Source organism: Ascidiella aspersa, chromosome 1 (assembly GCF_963924565.1).
Source record: "Ascidiella aspersa chromosome 1, kaAscAspe10.2, whole genome shotgun sequence".
Taxonomy (NCBI): Eukaryota; Metazoa; Chordata; class Ascidiacea; order Phlebobranchia; family Ascidiidae; genus Ascidiella; species Ascidiella aspersa.
Genome location: NC_139447.1, coordinates 5,726,940 through 5,742,334, shown reverse-complemented (window position 1 = coordinate 5,742,334; position 15,395 = coordinate 5,726,940). Strand labels below are relative to the sequence as shown.

Below are 15,395 nucleotides of genomic sequence, written 5' to 3'. Positions count from 1 at the left end.
TTCATTATAGTCACAAAACAATTTTTCAGTAAACATGGGCCGCCAGAAAGTTTGATGAGAGTGGACTATTAGGTTAGAAAGGTTGATAATGTACAACAAAATATTCGAGACTCTATGATGGTGTTTATACAGAGTTAGGTTGTTTTATTTTAGTTAAGGCTATCAGTGCTATATACTGCTATTTATAAATATTTATACTAACCAATCAGCCGACATGACTGCGTATTTGCTGGTTCCCAAATGCCTATGCCGGTCATTGTACGGCAAACACTTGTTTGCATTCCAACAAGTTCATACCCGAAGTTGCAAAAATAGGTGACTGACACACCATCAACAAACGCTTGTGGGGCCGGCGGGGAGGTCATGAAACCACCAGTGCCGGTCGCCACAGTAACTGGTTCAGAGCAAACTATGTGACAAAAGATTTGCATGATTAACAAGCTTAAATCAAAGGTGGCATTGCCATATTCGGAGGAAACCTCATAAGTTAATTGAAAGTAAAAAGCAAGCTGTAGCAATTTAACAACATTTTTATTTTAAAGCGCCCTAGTTATTTACACTGAGACTAAAACATATTACCTCTGAGATCATAATATTTAGGTACATTGGTTAAACTAAAAGTGGATTTAGTCAAACAGCCATGGCTTGTAGGTGGCATGTCTTTTCCAGTGGAGGAAATTATAAAAATAATATTTCTATAAACAACTGCTTTGTAGCAGCTTTAACTCAGTGTGTAGATCAAGGTTTAACTTTAAAGCATAAAACAATTAATTCTCTTTGTGTCTAGTCTTTGTAGGCCAATCACAAATCAGCGTTTTTTTTTGCCATTGACATTTAAAATTTTTTAGTTGTTTAGTGCGAGGTGGTTCAACCCAGGCAAACAGGCCAGCAACATCATTATTTCTGTACTGCAGAACATTGTTTAATTTAGTAACAGAAAAACTTTTTCTATTTGGTTTGGAAGATACTGTGTTTGTGTCCTACCTACATACAGAAAATATCAAAAGTGTACATAAAGTCGGGGCAGATTCAGGGGGTTGAGGGAACCAGGTCATGACTCCCTTTTTTTTTTGGGGCCTCACGTGGACCACTATAGGCAATTTTTTTTAAATGACGTCGTGATTTTACATCACAATACAAATAGACTTTATAAGTCTGCTGATTTCGGTCCAAAAATGTGAAAGTGAAATGGAGTCTTAATGCATTCAGTGCAATTCCGTTTTATTTTTAATTAAACTGTTGTGTTTGATAAATTGATTCCTTCTTAAATATACATTAATATTACAATTAGGCTTTCATGGACCCCCTGAAGCTAGGTGACAGACCCCTAAGGGGTCCATGGACCCCAGTTTAAGAACCCCTCAGTTAAAGAGTGGTTGACATCCTAATACTTTTTACATAGTATAGTTTAAAAAATGGAGTGGAGTTTTACATATTATTTTGGTAGTAAAATGGCAGAACATTATGTGTCACAAAAAACAATCAATTCCAACGACAGAATTATGCCGGAGTGAAACACAATTGCAAACTAAAATCAAAAATACAACAAAGTAAAAATTAGAAAACAAAATATATTACCTATTTGAACACATTGTGGGTTAGCAGTCCAAGTTCCGTCTTGACATATTATCGAGCCCCCTCCTGGGGGTTGCAGAGTAAATCCAGCCAAACAATTGTAGGTTACCATCTCTCCGAAATCATACGGGGGTGAAATAGGAAAATTTCCATTAGCAATAGCAGGAGGTTCACCACAGGCTAAAACACCAAAAAATACACTTGCATGGTTGTGTGTAAGTGTATATAGCACTTACTGCCTTTACTGGTATAAATTATTAATTCGGATTGATAGTAAATGTACACAGATTTTAATTTAATAAAATTAGCTTGAGTGTAAAAATAAGTGCAGGGCTGTAGGTTAATATCTCTTCGAAATCATACAGGGGTGAAATAGGAAAATTTCCATTAGCAATTTCAGGAGGCTCTCCACAGGCTAAACGTAAAAATTTCACACTTACATAGTTGTGTGTAAGTTTATATAGCACGTACTGTTACAAATTAGTATTACAATATAGAGTACAAAGTACACAGATTTCAATTTATTTAAATTAGCATTAGTGTATAAAAATAAGTGCAGGGCTTTATACCATCTTGTACACACTGTGGATTTGCACTCCAGCCATCTGCCATACACATGATTGTTTGACCTCCTACAGGTGTAATAGCAAATCCACCAAAGCAATTATAGGTAAAAGTGTCTCCTGGCAAATAGGTTATGGACGCAGGAATCCCAGCATTGGAAATAGTTGGGGGATCACCGCATTCTGCAAATAATAGTGTATGGATAGTTTATACAGTGTGCAATTTGATTACTAGTGATGTTCAAAGTAGGATATTGAATCCCAAAATATTCAAATCCAGTTTCGTTTTTATTCGATAACTGGAACAGATAAAATTTATTTTGCGAGCTTTAATGTTTCAATTAAGGCCTGTTGCTGTGGCAAAACAAGTGGATTCCACATAATGGTATTTAGGGCAACTTCAGTGTTTTTTGGCGATCAATTAGTCGCCCATAACCTTCGTGCAATCATTGTTTAATTGTAAATCAATTAACTAGGGTTGGGCATTTGACCGGTCAAATACTCGTCAAATAGGTCATTTTGGTTTAAGTACAATAGTTTGCAAAACAAAAACAATTATTTTTTGATTATCAATAAGAATTTTTGCAAAACAATGCCCATCTTGCAAGCAATACTATAGCAGTATTGTAGTAACTTTTACCATTACTACAACCACCAAGTAAAGCCAACAAGTTTATTAACGAAATTTTACAACAAATAAATGCATCAGTAAAAAAGATTGTGGTATACCCAGTGGTGGGAAACATTTTTATTGTTAGCAGTTTCTATCGCAAAAGTCACATTTTAAACCGGTCCTGTTACAAAAAGTCTTATTTTTAGGCAGTAAACAGATAATTTTTATATATACGACAGAACTTCGTTTTATGAAGACAACGTCTTCTTTTTCTATCACATTCTTATAAACCAAACTATCTAACAACCTATTCTTGAGATTAAAGTTGTTGCAAAAACTGGGTGCAACCCCAGGTTCCAGCAAATGGTGCGAACTAGCTGAATCCCATCACTGCTATATAACAGCCACATTGAAAAGCAGCGTTTTTTACTTTACTTATGACGTAGCAATTCAATTTTCAGACAAACAATCACAAAAGAAAAAAAAATAATTATAAAAAATTAACACAATGTATAACTTTTACTTGAGAACTTAACCATTCTACATTATGAAAAAAACAAACATGTGAGCTACTTGGATCTCAAAATTCGGTGTATCAGATAAGATGCAAAAATCTGTTGACAGTAACCAGTAATGCTGCTAACCGGTTCGCTGATCTCATAAAATTTCGTGGGACGGTTCTACAGAACCGGTGCGAACCGGCTGAATCCCACCACTGGAACTAGTGTTTTCTTTTATGACAAACGCGATTCATGATATATGTGTACTTATTCTAAACAAAATAAATCTACTTTGCTATTACAAACACTTTGTGATTACCACAGAACCTGTGTTTGCATCAGGTAAACCCTACAATTTTATATTTGAATTCTTTAAAAAAGTTACAATCAAGATTATTTAAAACTCAAATCACAAAACAACTCTTAAAAAATTTACAACATTTAAATCCAATATAAGTATTTGACCGGTTAAATAAAGTGTGGTCAATTGACCGTATTTGACCGGTCAATTGACAGGCTTGCCAACCCTACAATTAACTATTATTGGGCTAGCAGCTAACATTTGTCAGATGCAGAAATTTAGTAATTTTCTTATAAGCATTAAGTAACAAAAGTAACTTTTCCACGTAAAATGCGCCAGTCCAGGATAAAATATGTTTAAAAATACAAGGACTTTGTGGTAAAGATAGAATCGTACAAAAATATCTGAAATCATGTACCATAACCTGCAAGTGGATGTCATACACAATTTTTATTATTTATTTTTAAAAAAAAAATTGCCCTAAAAATGAAATTTAGTAATGTGTAACTTTGAAAGTTAACACTTTTTTATTCCACAAACAGACAAAAAACTTAAAATTTTTGCAATTTTTAGATTAAGTTTTTTAAGATTAAAAGGTACAATATCTCATATTAACCTTCCTGCACGCATTGTGGGTTGGCACTCCAGCCGTCTGCCGTACACAAAATTGTTTGACCTCCTACAGGTGTAATAGCAAATCCTCCAAAGCAAGTATAGGTGAACATCTCTCCTGGCAAATAGGTTATGGACGCAGGAATATCAGCATTGGAAATAGTTGGGGGATCACCACATTCTACAAATATTATTGTATGCATAGTTAATACATACGCAATTTTAGTACTACGGAAGTTCAAAGCACAACATTGAAAGGTATTCAAATCCAGTTTTACTGTTTTGATAGGTTAACTGGAACCAATATAATTTATTTCGCAGACAGAGATATAATTTATTCGCAGACACTGATTTTTCAAAATTCGAAGGTTTTTTTTTTGACCCAGTACAAAACTAAATGGCCAACAAAAACGCTTACTTATGGCCAACAAAACGTAACAGCACATAGTACATTGATTATGTAATGCCGGTTATTTTCTAGAAACATTGTGCTGGGCCTCTTATAACTGCGCCAGACAAATTGCTCTCTACTAAAGCGCACCCAGTCCTGCAATAAAACTATGAAAGTATAACGGCAATTTACGAAGCTCAAAAATAAGAAATGAAACTCTGCACAAAAAATACTTGCCATAATACACAATAAAAAAGTTAACACTTTGTAATTCCACAATCAGACAAGAAACTTAAGATTTCTGCAATTTTTACATTTAGTTTCTAAGATTAAATTGATAATTATGGTTAAGGTACAACGTCTTCCATTATATTAACCTTCCTGCACGCATTGTGGATTTGCACTCCAGCCATCTGCCATACACATAATTGTTTGACCTCCTACAGGTTGTATAGCAAATCCACCAAAGCAATTATAGGTAAAACTGTCTCCTGGCAAATAGGGTATAGACGCAGGAATATCAGCATTTGCAATTGTAGGTGGATTACCACATTCTGCAAAAATCAGATGATTATGTCTGGTAAACTTTTAACATTAACATTATTTTGATCACTAAGTAATACAATTTGAGGTTAGGGGAGGGTTAAAGGCAGGTCAGTCCAGGCTTAATTTAAAGGGCCGGAACCCATGTTCTTAGATTTTTTCATATTTCAAACAGCTAAGGATCTTAAAGAAAAAAATAAGTTTGCAACAAATTTGAGCGTTCTTTGATGAGCGGTTACGAAATTGGGTTTAGAATACGCTTTTGTGATAAGGTAGTGGCTGCATGTAATTAAAATCAAAATCAATGACTATGGCAAATTATACAAACTTCTTAATATTATTCAAGTTTTAGGATCAAATACTTGTTTAGAAATAATACCAAACCCTCACCGTTGTTTACACATTGTGGATTTGCAGTCCACGTTTTATCCTCCTGGCAACTGACGGTTTGCCCTCCAGGAGGTGTAATAACAAAATCCCCCAAACAATTATAGGTAAAAGAATCGCCTGGTCTGTATGCCATTGACACAGGCGTAACAGCATTTGCAATTGTTGGTGGGTTCCCACATTCTACAGATTAAAAACCAAGCAATTTAAATAAACAGGGTAAGAAATGGTCTGATTTTACAGATGAAAGCAGATTTATTACCACTCGTCCAAAGTCCTACCACATTTTCGTTCAGAGGTTAATGTTGCCAACAATATTTCAACTAGGGTATGAGTTAGTGTTTTGGTTTGAGTTGGTCAAGTAATATTGTTACATTTATTTTTTCCTTGCAATTTAAATTTTGACAACTCGCTTAGTTACTGTGAACAAGTGGTACGATTCTAGACCCATGCAAAATTATTTACTCTCTTTTATGTTAAAAATAACAACAAACAACATTTTAAATTGATTGATCATACGTTTTTCAATGCATAGTGGAGCAGTAGATTCACTCCAGGCCCCAGAAGGCAAGCATCGGTTTATGGCGTTCCCACACAAATCGTACTGCGCTGGTGGGCATATGTATGTTATCGTTTCTCCAGGGTTGTATGTGAGAAAGACTGGCTCAAATCTTCCAATCAGTATAGTTGGCGGGTTTTCGCAAGCTGCAAGAAACATTTTTGGTAAATATCCTTCTTTCCAGCAACATTCCCATTACGATAGAAAAAATATAACCACAAAATGACAATTATTGGATACTTAAGTTATGCAGAATATTTTATAAACTTCAATTTATAGGATCTGGGCTTTTGCAGGCTTCAGCAAATAAGACATGGCAAATTATTTGACTGTTAGGCAATCATAACTGATGTTTTACATACTTTTTTGGTAGTAAAATGGTAGAACTTTGTATGTCACAACAACAATCAAGTACAACAACAGAATTATGTTTGCAGTGAAGCACAATTACAATTAATCCAGTCATAACAAAAACACCAATGCCGTTTTGTATAGTGGACCAAGTATAGAACAATAGTGTAAAATGACTCAACGAGTGTATACTGTATACCGTAATATATATTGTGTTTAGACCAGTGCTTTTCAACCTTTTCGCTACGGTTGAACCCCATGGAAACATTTCACTGGCTCGAGGAACCCCGGTGCAATAATTCCACTGGCTCGAGGAACCCAAGTGTAATAAACAAACCTCAATTAGCTACACAATTTAGAAATTGCGGAACCCCTGGCCTGTACTAGCGGAACCCTGGTTGACAACCACTGCTTTAGACATTTCCTTAAAAAAACATACGCAAATGCCAGTGATTCTAAATACGTTGTTTGTTTTTCAATTATTTTAAGTTTTAAACTGTAGAGTAATCGGAAGCAAATTACTTTGAATACGCGACAGGTTATAATGAGATAGGTACTATTAACTAAACATGTTAACAAACATTCCACGATTTCTGCTTACTATTCAGACGACAAGTGGGCGCCACGTCGTTGGTCCAAGTCCCGTCGTTCAAACAGTCGATGGTGGGGTCACCAATCAGTGTATAGCTCTCTGGGCAGGAGTAGTCGACAGTTACAGGGGGCGAGTAGACAGTCAGCACAGGTGAGAAACTGCCGATAGCAATAGGAGGAGGCGACGGACACGCTGCGAAAACAACAATTTAATAGCGTTTGGGCATTTTCGGTAGGCCTACATGTGAATTTACTTAGCTTTTTGGCGATTGTCTACTCTAGAACTCCATTACATTTTCGTCATATATTGCTAACATTACTTGGGTTCGGGTAGGTCCAGAATTATTATTATATTTATATATATATATATTTATTTATTAATTATCAAGCAAGACTTCGGTCCTTTGGATGCCCTAATTGCCGTAGACCTTTTTTGCTTAAAAATGCACCAATTTCTGACGGATCGGGTGTCTTGCTTGTAATTTCATCTTTGACAACTCGTATCGTTAAAATAAAAAGTGGTAGGAGTCCAGATCAGCATCCTAATGTCTTCTATGCAAAAAATATTTGATTTGGTTTAATTACGTTGTGTACTGTAGATAATGCAATGGCGACAAGTCGCACTTTGGGGCGAAGCAAGATAATTTGGGTGGTAAGCGACTTAGCCTCCAGAAAAAGTTTTTGAACGCCAACAGGAAGAAAGACAGAAAGTAAGGTCGCAGACGATGAGGTAAATACAGCCACCGGCAGATGGCGGTAGAGATAAAGTACATTTACTTGATACTGGTAAATTGTAAAATATACTTTAAAAATTAATTCATTTAACGTCACAGTTTGCCGATCTCTGCCTTAACCAATAGTAATTTTGACAAATTATAGAGAAATTACTTTAATTTTTTATGCCTTTTCGTTTTGCCTTATCTAACTTGGCCTAAAATATTTCGATACAAGTAGGCCTAAATTATAGCGTATAGGCTAAAATATATATAACCGTTATTATGTTAATTTTGTATTCGGTTAGAATTTCTAAAGGTTATCTAATAACTATGAATAGAAAAATGTAATTTAAGTCTCCGAACAGAACATCTGGCCGATGACTACTTACGTTTGTGGCAAAACTCCCCAAATGTTCCGACCGGACATCTGCACGTAAATCCGTTGACCCGATCTAAACACGCTCCTCCGTTCAAACACGGGTTCGATAGGCACTCGTTCGATTCTGTTGAGATAGTGATGTGAATTTTATAAGGATTATTACCAAACCTATTTATATATTTCTTTGGAAAAAAGTGTGCTTAATTAAGCAAAAACTCATGGCTAGCTACGTTATTTCAGTCCAATGAAACATTTAGTCCAATGTTGTTAAAAAAAGGTCAAACTGGAGTTTTATTTTATAAGCTAAACCAGTGTTTCTCAATCTTTTTTATTTGGCGGCGCATCTAGAAACGATTTAAAACGAGGCGGCGCACTTTGCGAGCGAAGCGAGCGCGAAATTTTTGAGGTGTACCTCTATTTCTCTTAAATTGCTTGCAATTTTTTATTATATAGGCTTTATAATTGCATATCTTAAAAGAGACTCCAGCCTTGAGACCAAAATAGTAACAACATCAACTTCAGAATAAAAGACTGTTAGGAATAAGGCGTACATAAGACTAAAACCTAATAGTCGTAATAATGACGAAATCGGAATCGGACCTAAATGGCCAAAATAAGGCCTATATAACCTTTTATCTAACCCCAAACACAATCCATAACTATCACTAACTACCCGAATATTTTCAACCCTAACCCAATTCCTAGCACCACCAACTACCCGCCCATAACCCCAAACGGGGGCAAAAAATCCGGGGCTAAAACAGCGGCGCCCAAATGCCGACAGCAAACGGGTTTTCCCTACAATCTTGGGCGTAGTTTTGTCTATTTAAGTCTTCCTCCGATTAATTTTGGGCTTAATTTGACATGTTTAGGTCTTATCTAGACTATTTCAAATCTTATTCTGTCGTGGTAATTCCTGCGAATTCGGCGCTATTATGTCGGTGATCTTAGTACTATGGTATTAGTCTATAGATTATCTGATTTAAATGTTGTTGCTTTGAATGTCTTATTGTGTTTCCTACTTGAAAGTGCTGCGGAATCAATGAGCTAAGCTTAAAAAAAAAGTAAAAATACATGTTTTATATATTAAAATATTTTTTCCATTTGCTCGCGGCGCACCTGGCAGCCTTCCATGGCGCACCAGTGCGCCGCGGCGCACCGGTTGAGAAGCGCTGAGCTAAACAATAACTTGTTGTAAAGTCAATAAATAGACTATGATATATGTTTAGGTTAACGTATCTTGTCTTTTACACTTGGTTACATTACGTTACGGCTAAGATTTAAATTATAAAGACCTAACAGGCCTATATTCATGCCACCCTGTGCCAGTTTAGTCTGCCTGAATAAGTATTATTGTCATTCTTGGGTACCGTGTACAAAGAAGTTAATCCTACACATCAAAAAGAGATGCTTTGGCCCTAGGCAAAGTATGACCTTGCGAAAATGAGCATCTGGTAAAAAAAGTAAGACAGTTGACCTTGCAAAACGATATTTATCAGATCTATTGAAAATAGTAGCCTATGCTTACCATCGCATCTCGGCGGATTTTGAAATCCTGGCGGACAAGTTCGCCTTAGTTGTGTGACTGTAACATAAAAACGCGTATTCCATTTGTTAGTTAGTTTGTTAGTAAAACACAGTACGCGATAATTGGAAAATTTCTAATCAGAAAAATAGCTTACTTTAAAAAGGTTTAAATTTAGAGTTAGACCAACCAGCTTCAGAAAACGCAATGTCATTGAATATTGAGCGTGAATTTTGTTCGAATGGTATCGTAGCTTACATTGAACCTAAATTCTTAACTTAAATCTACACTAAACTTAAATAATCTATTAACACATAAAAAATGAAATACTTATATAACTCAGTCAAGTTCTATAAAGTATAGTGAACATTCATAACGTCAGTTATTATTAGAAACCGCCTGGCGGCCCGTGTAAGGTATACGCGTTTGTCTAATTTATTGTCTTTAGTGTTTTTTTCCGTATTCTTTCGCGCTTGTGTTGCTTTGCATATAGGCTATCACGTTGTTCATCAGTGACTTGAATCTACCATCTAGGGTCGGATACTAGAGGGCACCTGGCCATGCCTTCCCTTAAAGTATATTTTCGCCCACTTTTACTATGAAAATGCAATTTTTTTTTATAAAATGGCGGGTTGGTTTCGATTATACCCATCTATCAATAACTGCGGACCTTGGGCGTTTGACTAAATTTTTGTTAGGCTTACTTCTGTATTCGGAATGGAAGCAGGCTTCTCTTGAAGGATCCCAACAGCAACCCCATCTCTCACATTTTTCGCTGAAAAAAACGGATTTTTTTACACGACTGACATCTCAACCTAAGGCGTAACGCCGTAGCGGGCATGAAATGTTACTAAATGTTAAACGACGAACGCTACTCAACTGCTGAGACAATTTTAACGCTACTGATAGTTAGGTTTTTGGTTCGGTTGGCGCATACAGAGAGCTTGGAGGTGAGGTTTTGATAGAAGCCGAGATATTTAAGTAACGTTTACTATTGTCAACTGAATCTTTTTCTTATCTAGATTAAGACGAAGATGCAAAAGATTATTCGCTGTTCTGCTGCCTCTTTTATAATATTGCCTTACGGCCGGCTTAGGCGTAAGAATTGTTGTCATGGTTATACCTCTGCAAAAATGTAATATAACAGTACACATAACACTCAAATACAACTTTGATCAAAATTACCCTTTACAATCGGGCAACCTTGCACATTATACATGGTATTGGATATACTGATATACCGCATGCGGAAAAGGGTTACAAAAAACTTATCTAAAAAATATTTCCACACGATTAGAGACAATTAAAAGCTGGAGTGTTTAATAAAAAGCTAAAAAGTAAAAAACACATTTGCTCTGACGTTACAGAGAAAACAAATATTAAAAAATAATTTCAATTAATTTACACCATGTCCGACTATGGGCAGTTAACGACATGCCAACAACTTAACTGCCCCTTATTGTTTCGGCTTCCGTTTTGCTTAAAATTAAACGAAAAAATCCAAACCTCGAAGCCACCCAGGAAAGACCGCACGTGTTTGCATTTTGATTTCGAATAGTTCGATTGCAGATTTGCCTTTGTATCCTCGAACCAGGAAAGCCAGGCTCACCGCCGAACTCAAGGCCTGGGACAAACAATAAACAATAAGAAGCTCGTTGACACCTGAGCGAACTGATCGCGCTAATAGTAATATAGAGTCAGTGGTTCTCAACCGCCGGTGCCGGTCCGCGTCAACTTTCCTGTCGGCCCGTCAAATATTACAATTTTATATCTCAATTGCAAAATGCAAGATGTTGAAGGCTTGACGACCAAATTTAAAACTTCGCCAGTTCCGTAATTGAAGCATTGTGACGTAACATAGAGTTAATGATACTTTCGACTTTATCGTACGTCACAATGCTGCAAGTGTTGTGCCCAACTGTCTAAAAGTAGGCTACAACTCGTTTCAGTTTAAACTTCAAGCCCACTTTTATGTGAAAGCTAAGAAGACTTTTAGTTGCATACTTTTGTTGTAATTAAATTTTGGGTTGATTTTGATTTTTGAAGGTCCACCGGTCCGCAAAATTTGGTATGAAATTTTACAGGTCTGTAAGCTAAAAAGGTTGAGAACCACTGTCATAGAGCAATATCTCCAAAAGTCGTGACGTTACAGAGCTGATATTTTTACACAGTCCTTGTATTGGCTACACCTTTCCAGCATACACACCAGCACAAAATATAAAAAAATAATATTAATAAATATGAATAAGAATATTCAGAGATATTCACCCTTAACTGTCGAGCCAGCAAGTTCAAATTTAAAAAATGTCAACTCTTTAACGTCACAACTTTTGGAGATATTGCTCTATAACAATCTCGGCCCGCTCAGTTCGGTGAGGTCTTGTTATAGGGGTTCTCTAAGACAGGCTCGCGCGCCTAATGTAGCTTTTTAAGCAGTTTTATGCGACATGCTCATGTTGTATTTGCCTTGTAAACAGGGTAACATCCATTTGCTGTCATTGTGTAACTGTATGTGATGAGGTTATTGAAGCCAACGCAATAGGTTTTTGTCATCATTGAGGCCTTTAAATGCATGGTTTGCGCTACCAGTTCGGTCGGAAAGCATTGTAATAGGGCTTAACCTGGGGATGAGGTACACTATCCAGAAAAGTAAAACTGAACGTAGCGGAAATATATTTGTCAGGGGTGCATCTTAAATATATGAGAAAAACGGTTAAATCAAGTGGGACCTGACAATTTTATTTAAGTTTGATAAAACGATAAAAACTTAAAAGCAAAATATGCTTTTACCATATAGACATCTCTTCTGAAATATTTAAGTACATCATCGGCAATAGTTATAAATTATGGACGACACGTTGGTAATGTTTATGTTTACCTGAACTTCTGTCTGGTCTTACAGTCGGAACGAAGCGTATAGTTGTCGAAACTGTGGAAAAAAACATAAATATTCAGGCGTAAAATTAATACGCATAAAGTATAGTTTCGAAATACAAAAAAAATAAAATTACAACGGTTGGTTGTCCAGGTTGATAACCGCCTATTTTATAATAACAGTTTTGCGAACTTAAAGTAGATTAAATGTATTTTTCCACAAATTTTCATACGCATCGTCGAAAACATCAAGAATGTGTTTTAATACGAGTTTCTATATGTGATTTCGACACAACAGCTGACCAGGTTTCTTCAATGAGTAGCTACATTTTGATAAGCAAAGTAGAAGCTGGTTTTAGGCTATGACGTGGGCTACTTGATAAAATAATTAGACGTTTGGAAAACCTATAAATAAAACAAAATCATTCAACCATCTAAACCTGAGTGGTTTCGGATATACTGGGAACAATAAACGCTACCAAACTAGTATGCGTCAAAACAATTTAAAATTCAATTGATAACTTGTTCTACAAATACAGTAACAGTTGCCCACCATATAATCACGGAGGTTTAGGCATACATCAGGGTAGACAACCTTTTAGCCATTGATTTTCGCATTAGCAGTCTTTTCTCACGGCCGCCTATAGGGATGCCATATAGCAGGGCTACTCAACTGGCGGACCGCAGTCCAAATGCGGACCTTTTTAGTGTTGAATCCGGACCTTATATGTCTCAGTATTTACTTAACAATGCGATTTGATGAGTTGTTTCTTGGCAAACAATTTCTGCTGTTCATTGAAAACCCCTTTCCAGTAACGGACATTACAGAAGTTAAAGCGAAGAACAAAAAAATCGGATCGGAGCCGATGCCAAGTGGTAGTATCAGTACTTATACTATAGGATGATCAGTGTCCGATGAACAAAAAGTTTACAACGACCAACGTACGGCCGCCGACACTTGTGTTTTCTCAAACATGAGTTACTTTTAACGGCGACAGGTTGCGCACCCTGGTCTCGTCTACATTAACCAACCGTACAGCAGCATTACTCTTAGACAGGGTCGCTTACCTGCCCGGTAGCAAGCAGTTTGCCCTCTTGACTCGTAGCAGCAACCACTGTGGAAAAAAGAAGGTAAAACAAACCATCGTCTCGTAAATTGAATTTAGCAAGCGAAAACTTTTACGAATATAATGCAGGCCCGATATGGTGCAAAAAGTAAATGGCTACAAAAATTTGATGTTGTTCAATTTCAAATAAAAACCTGAAACCCCCCTGCAAAGGCATTACAGTGAGCAAAGACCATTGGTCTCCAACTTTTTTATTAACCGGCTCCAAATTAAATATAAAATGAAATTAGTATTTGCATCCGACCCAAATTTGTTTCAATAATAAACTTAAGATATATACAATTTATGTGGCTTCCCATGTGTACCGAAATTAGAAGTTTTAATTAATACACGGATTTAAAGTTATCACATTAAACACTATATTTTTTAAATTAACATTTTAAATGTAGCCTACTCATTACGCTCGTTTAAACCACAAGGGCAAGAAATTATTAGAACTGCAGAAAATGGGGAGTGATGACGACCCCAGAATAGGTTTTAGCGACCCGTCCATAGGCTGAAGACAACTGGCTTACACCACCGGAGCTTATACTTCGTACGCGAAAGGAATACCTTAACGATAAGCCCTACACACAATTGAAAGTAGTCACCTCATAAGGCACTGGAAGGGTTGTAAGTTTGAACCCTGGGGACAGCCTCGGCGCCTTTCGGGAGATACTTTGCACGTGCTACGCTGGCACCAGGCGACGTGGTCTAAGCACAGAGACACGACCAACAACAATCTGGCAAGCTTGACTGGGGACTGACTGCAAAATAGGCGTGAAATAGCCGCAGCAAACCGCACGTGTTGTGGCATTGCGCTTAGGTTTGTTGAAATTATTCTATAATGATGCGTAGGGTTGGATTGATTGGGCGAATCGCACGAGGGCCAGGCCGCTGCTACAAAACGAAAACGTCAACCGGACAATGGCATTCTCTATTCAGTATCTTTAAAAAAAAAAAAACATCCCATTAGAAAGTAGAACTGGCAAAGATGTACCTTAAATAAACAAAGATCATGCTGTTAACAGGTTTATAATGAAAAATGTTGAACAAAAACACTTTATTTCAACCCAAGTCATTTGTCCAAATGACTTAATTCTCAAGTAATCTCAAGTAAAATAAGTCAAGTAATTTTGCCCCAAAATACTTAAAGTCAAGTCAAGTTATTTGAAAACAGTGACTTAAGTCATTACAACACTGATTTAGGATGATCCAGAAAAAAGGTTGTAGAGTATAAGCAAATTTGTTGTTAAACGATGGCCTATAGGCCTATACCCGCCCTGGTCAGTCTGTCTCTCCTGTCTTCAAAGCATTTTTAAAAATTTGTTTCTCCTAGTGTGTAATCTGACCATTTGACATGTATTAAATATACAATCGTTTAAATTAAAAAAACGCAAAGAGCTATTTAAACCAAAAATACCCAAACCGGGCAGATGCCATGATTTCGTTCGCCTTCGCCAACTTTCTCGATAAAAAAGTTTTTTTTTTCTAAAAGGCAACCTGAAATGATAGCGTTGCAAATTGGACGGAAGGTTGCCGCCCTTCCCCACAGCTAAGCGAGCGATTTAAAATAGGACCGCGCATGCCCGCTGGACTTGTGACGACTGACCTTCGCAGCAAATCGTTGTGTTTATATTTATAGTTTTTGCACGTGAGTAATATCCTGAGGCACAATCCAAGGGCAATTGGCTGGAAGCGTGTGCGCGTGTTATAGCACTTTTCCCCGACTGCACCTTTATCCTTTAATGTTAACCATTACATTTATCTAAAGTGGACCGGCAGGTCAATGTCGATTTCTTTTTGGAT

General features: G+C 36.7%; 1 protein-coding gene across 1 annotated transcript in view; it reads right to left on the bottom strand.

The window, feature by feature from the left end:
* Positions 1 to 14,403, bottom strand: part of LOC146166723 (complement receptor type 1-like) — a 47,397-nt gene extending 32,994 nt beyond the window's left edge. Inside the window, exons 1-15 of the mRNA XM_083384802.1 lie at positions 14,198 to 14,403; positions 13,549 to 13,595; positions 12,485 to 12,535; positions 11,113 to 11,230; positions 10,311 to 10,381; positions 9,610 to 9,666; positions 8,092 to 8,205; positions 6,997 to 7,179; positions 6,005 to 6,190; positions 5,489 to 5,668; positions 4,933 to 5,109; positions 4,169 to 4,345; positions 2,145 to 2,321; positions 1,579 to 1,755; positions 203 to 409 (exon numbers count right to left, since the gene is read on the bottom strand). Of these exons, the coding sequence (XP_083240928.1) occupies positions 203 to 409; positions 1,579 to 1,755; positions 2,145 to 2,321; positions 4,169 to 4,345; positions 4,933 to 5,109; positions 5,489 to 5,668; positions 6,005 to 6,190; positions 6,997 to 7,179; positions 8,092 to 8,205; positions 9,610 to 9,666; positions 10,311 to 10,381; positions 11,113 to 11,230; positions 12,485 to 12,535; positions 13,549 to 13,595; positions 14,198 to 14,403 (2,128 nt within the window). The remainder of the gene's footprint in view (positions 1 to 202; positions 410 to 1,578; positions 1,756 to 2,144; positions 2,322 to 4,168; positions 4,346 to 4,932; positions 5,110 to 5,488; positions 5,669 to 6,004; positions 6,191 to 6,996; positions 7,180 to 8,091; positions 8,206 to 9,609; positions 9,667 to 10,310; positions 10,382 to 11,112; positions 11,231 to 12,484; positions 12,536 to 13,548; positions 13,596 to 14,197) is intronic.
* Positions 14,404 to 15,395: the final 992 nt, after the last annotated feature.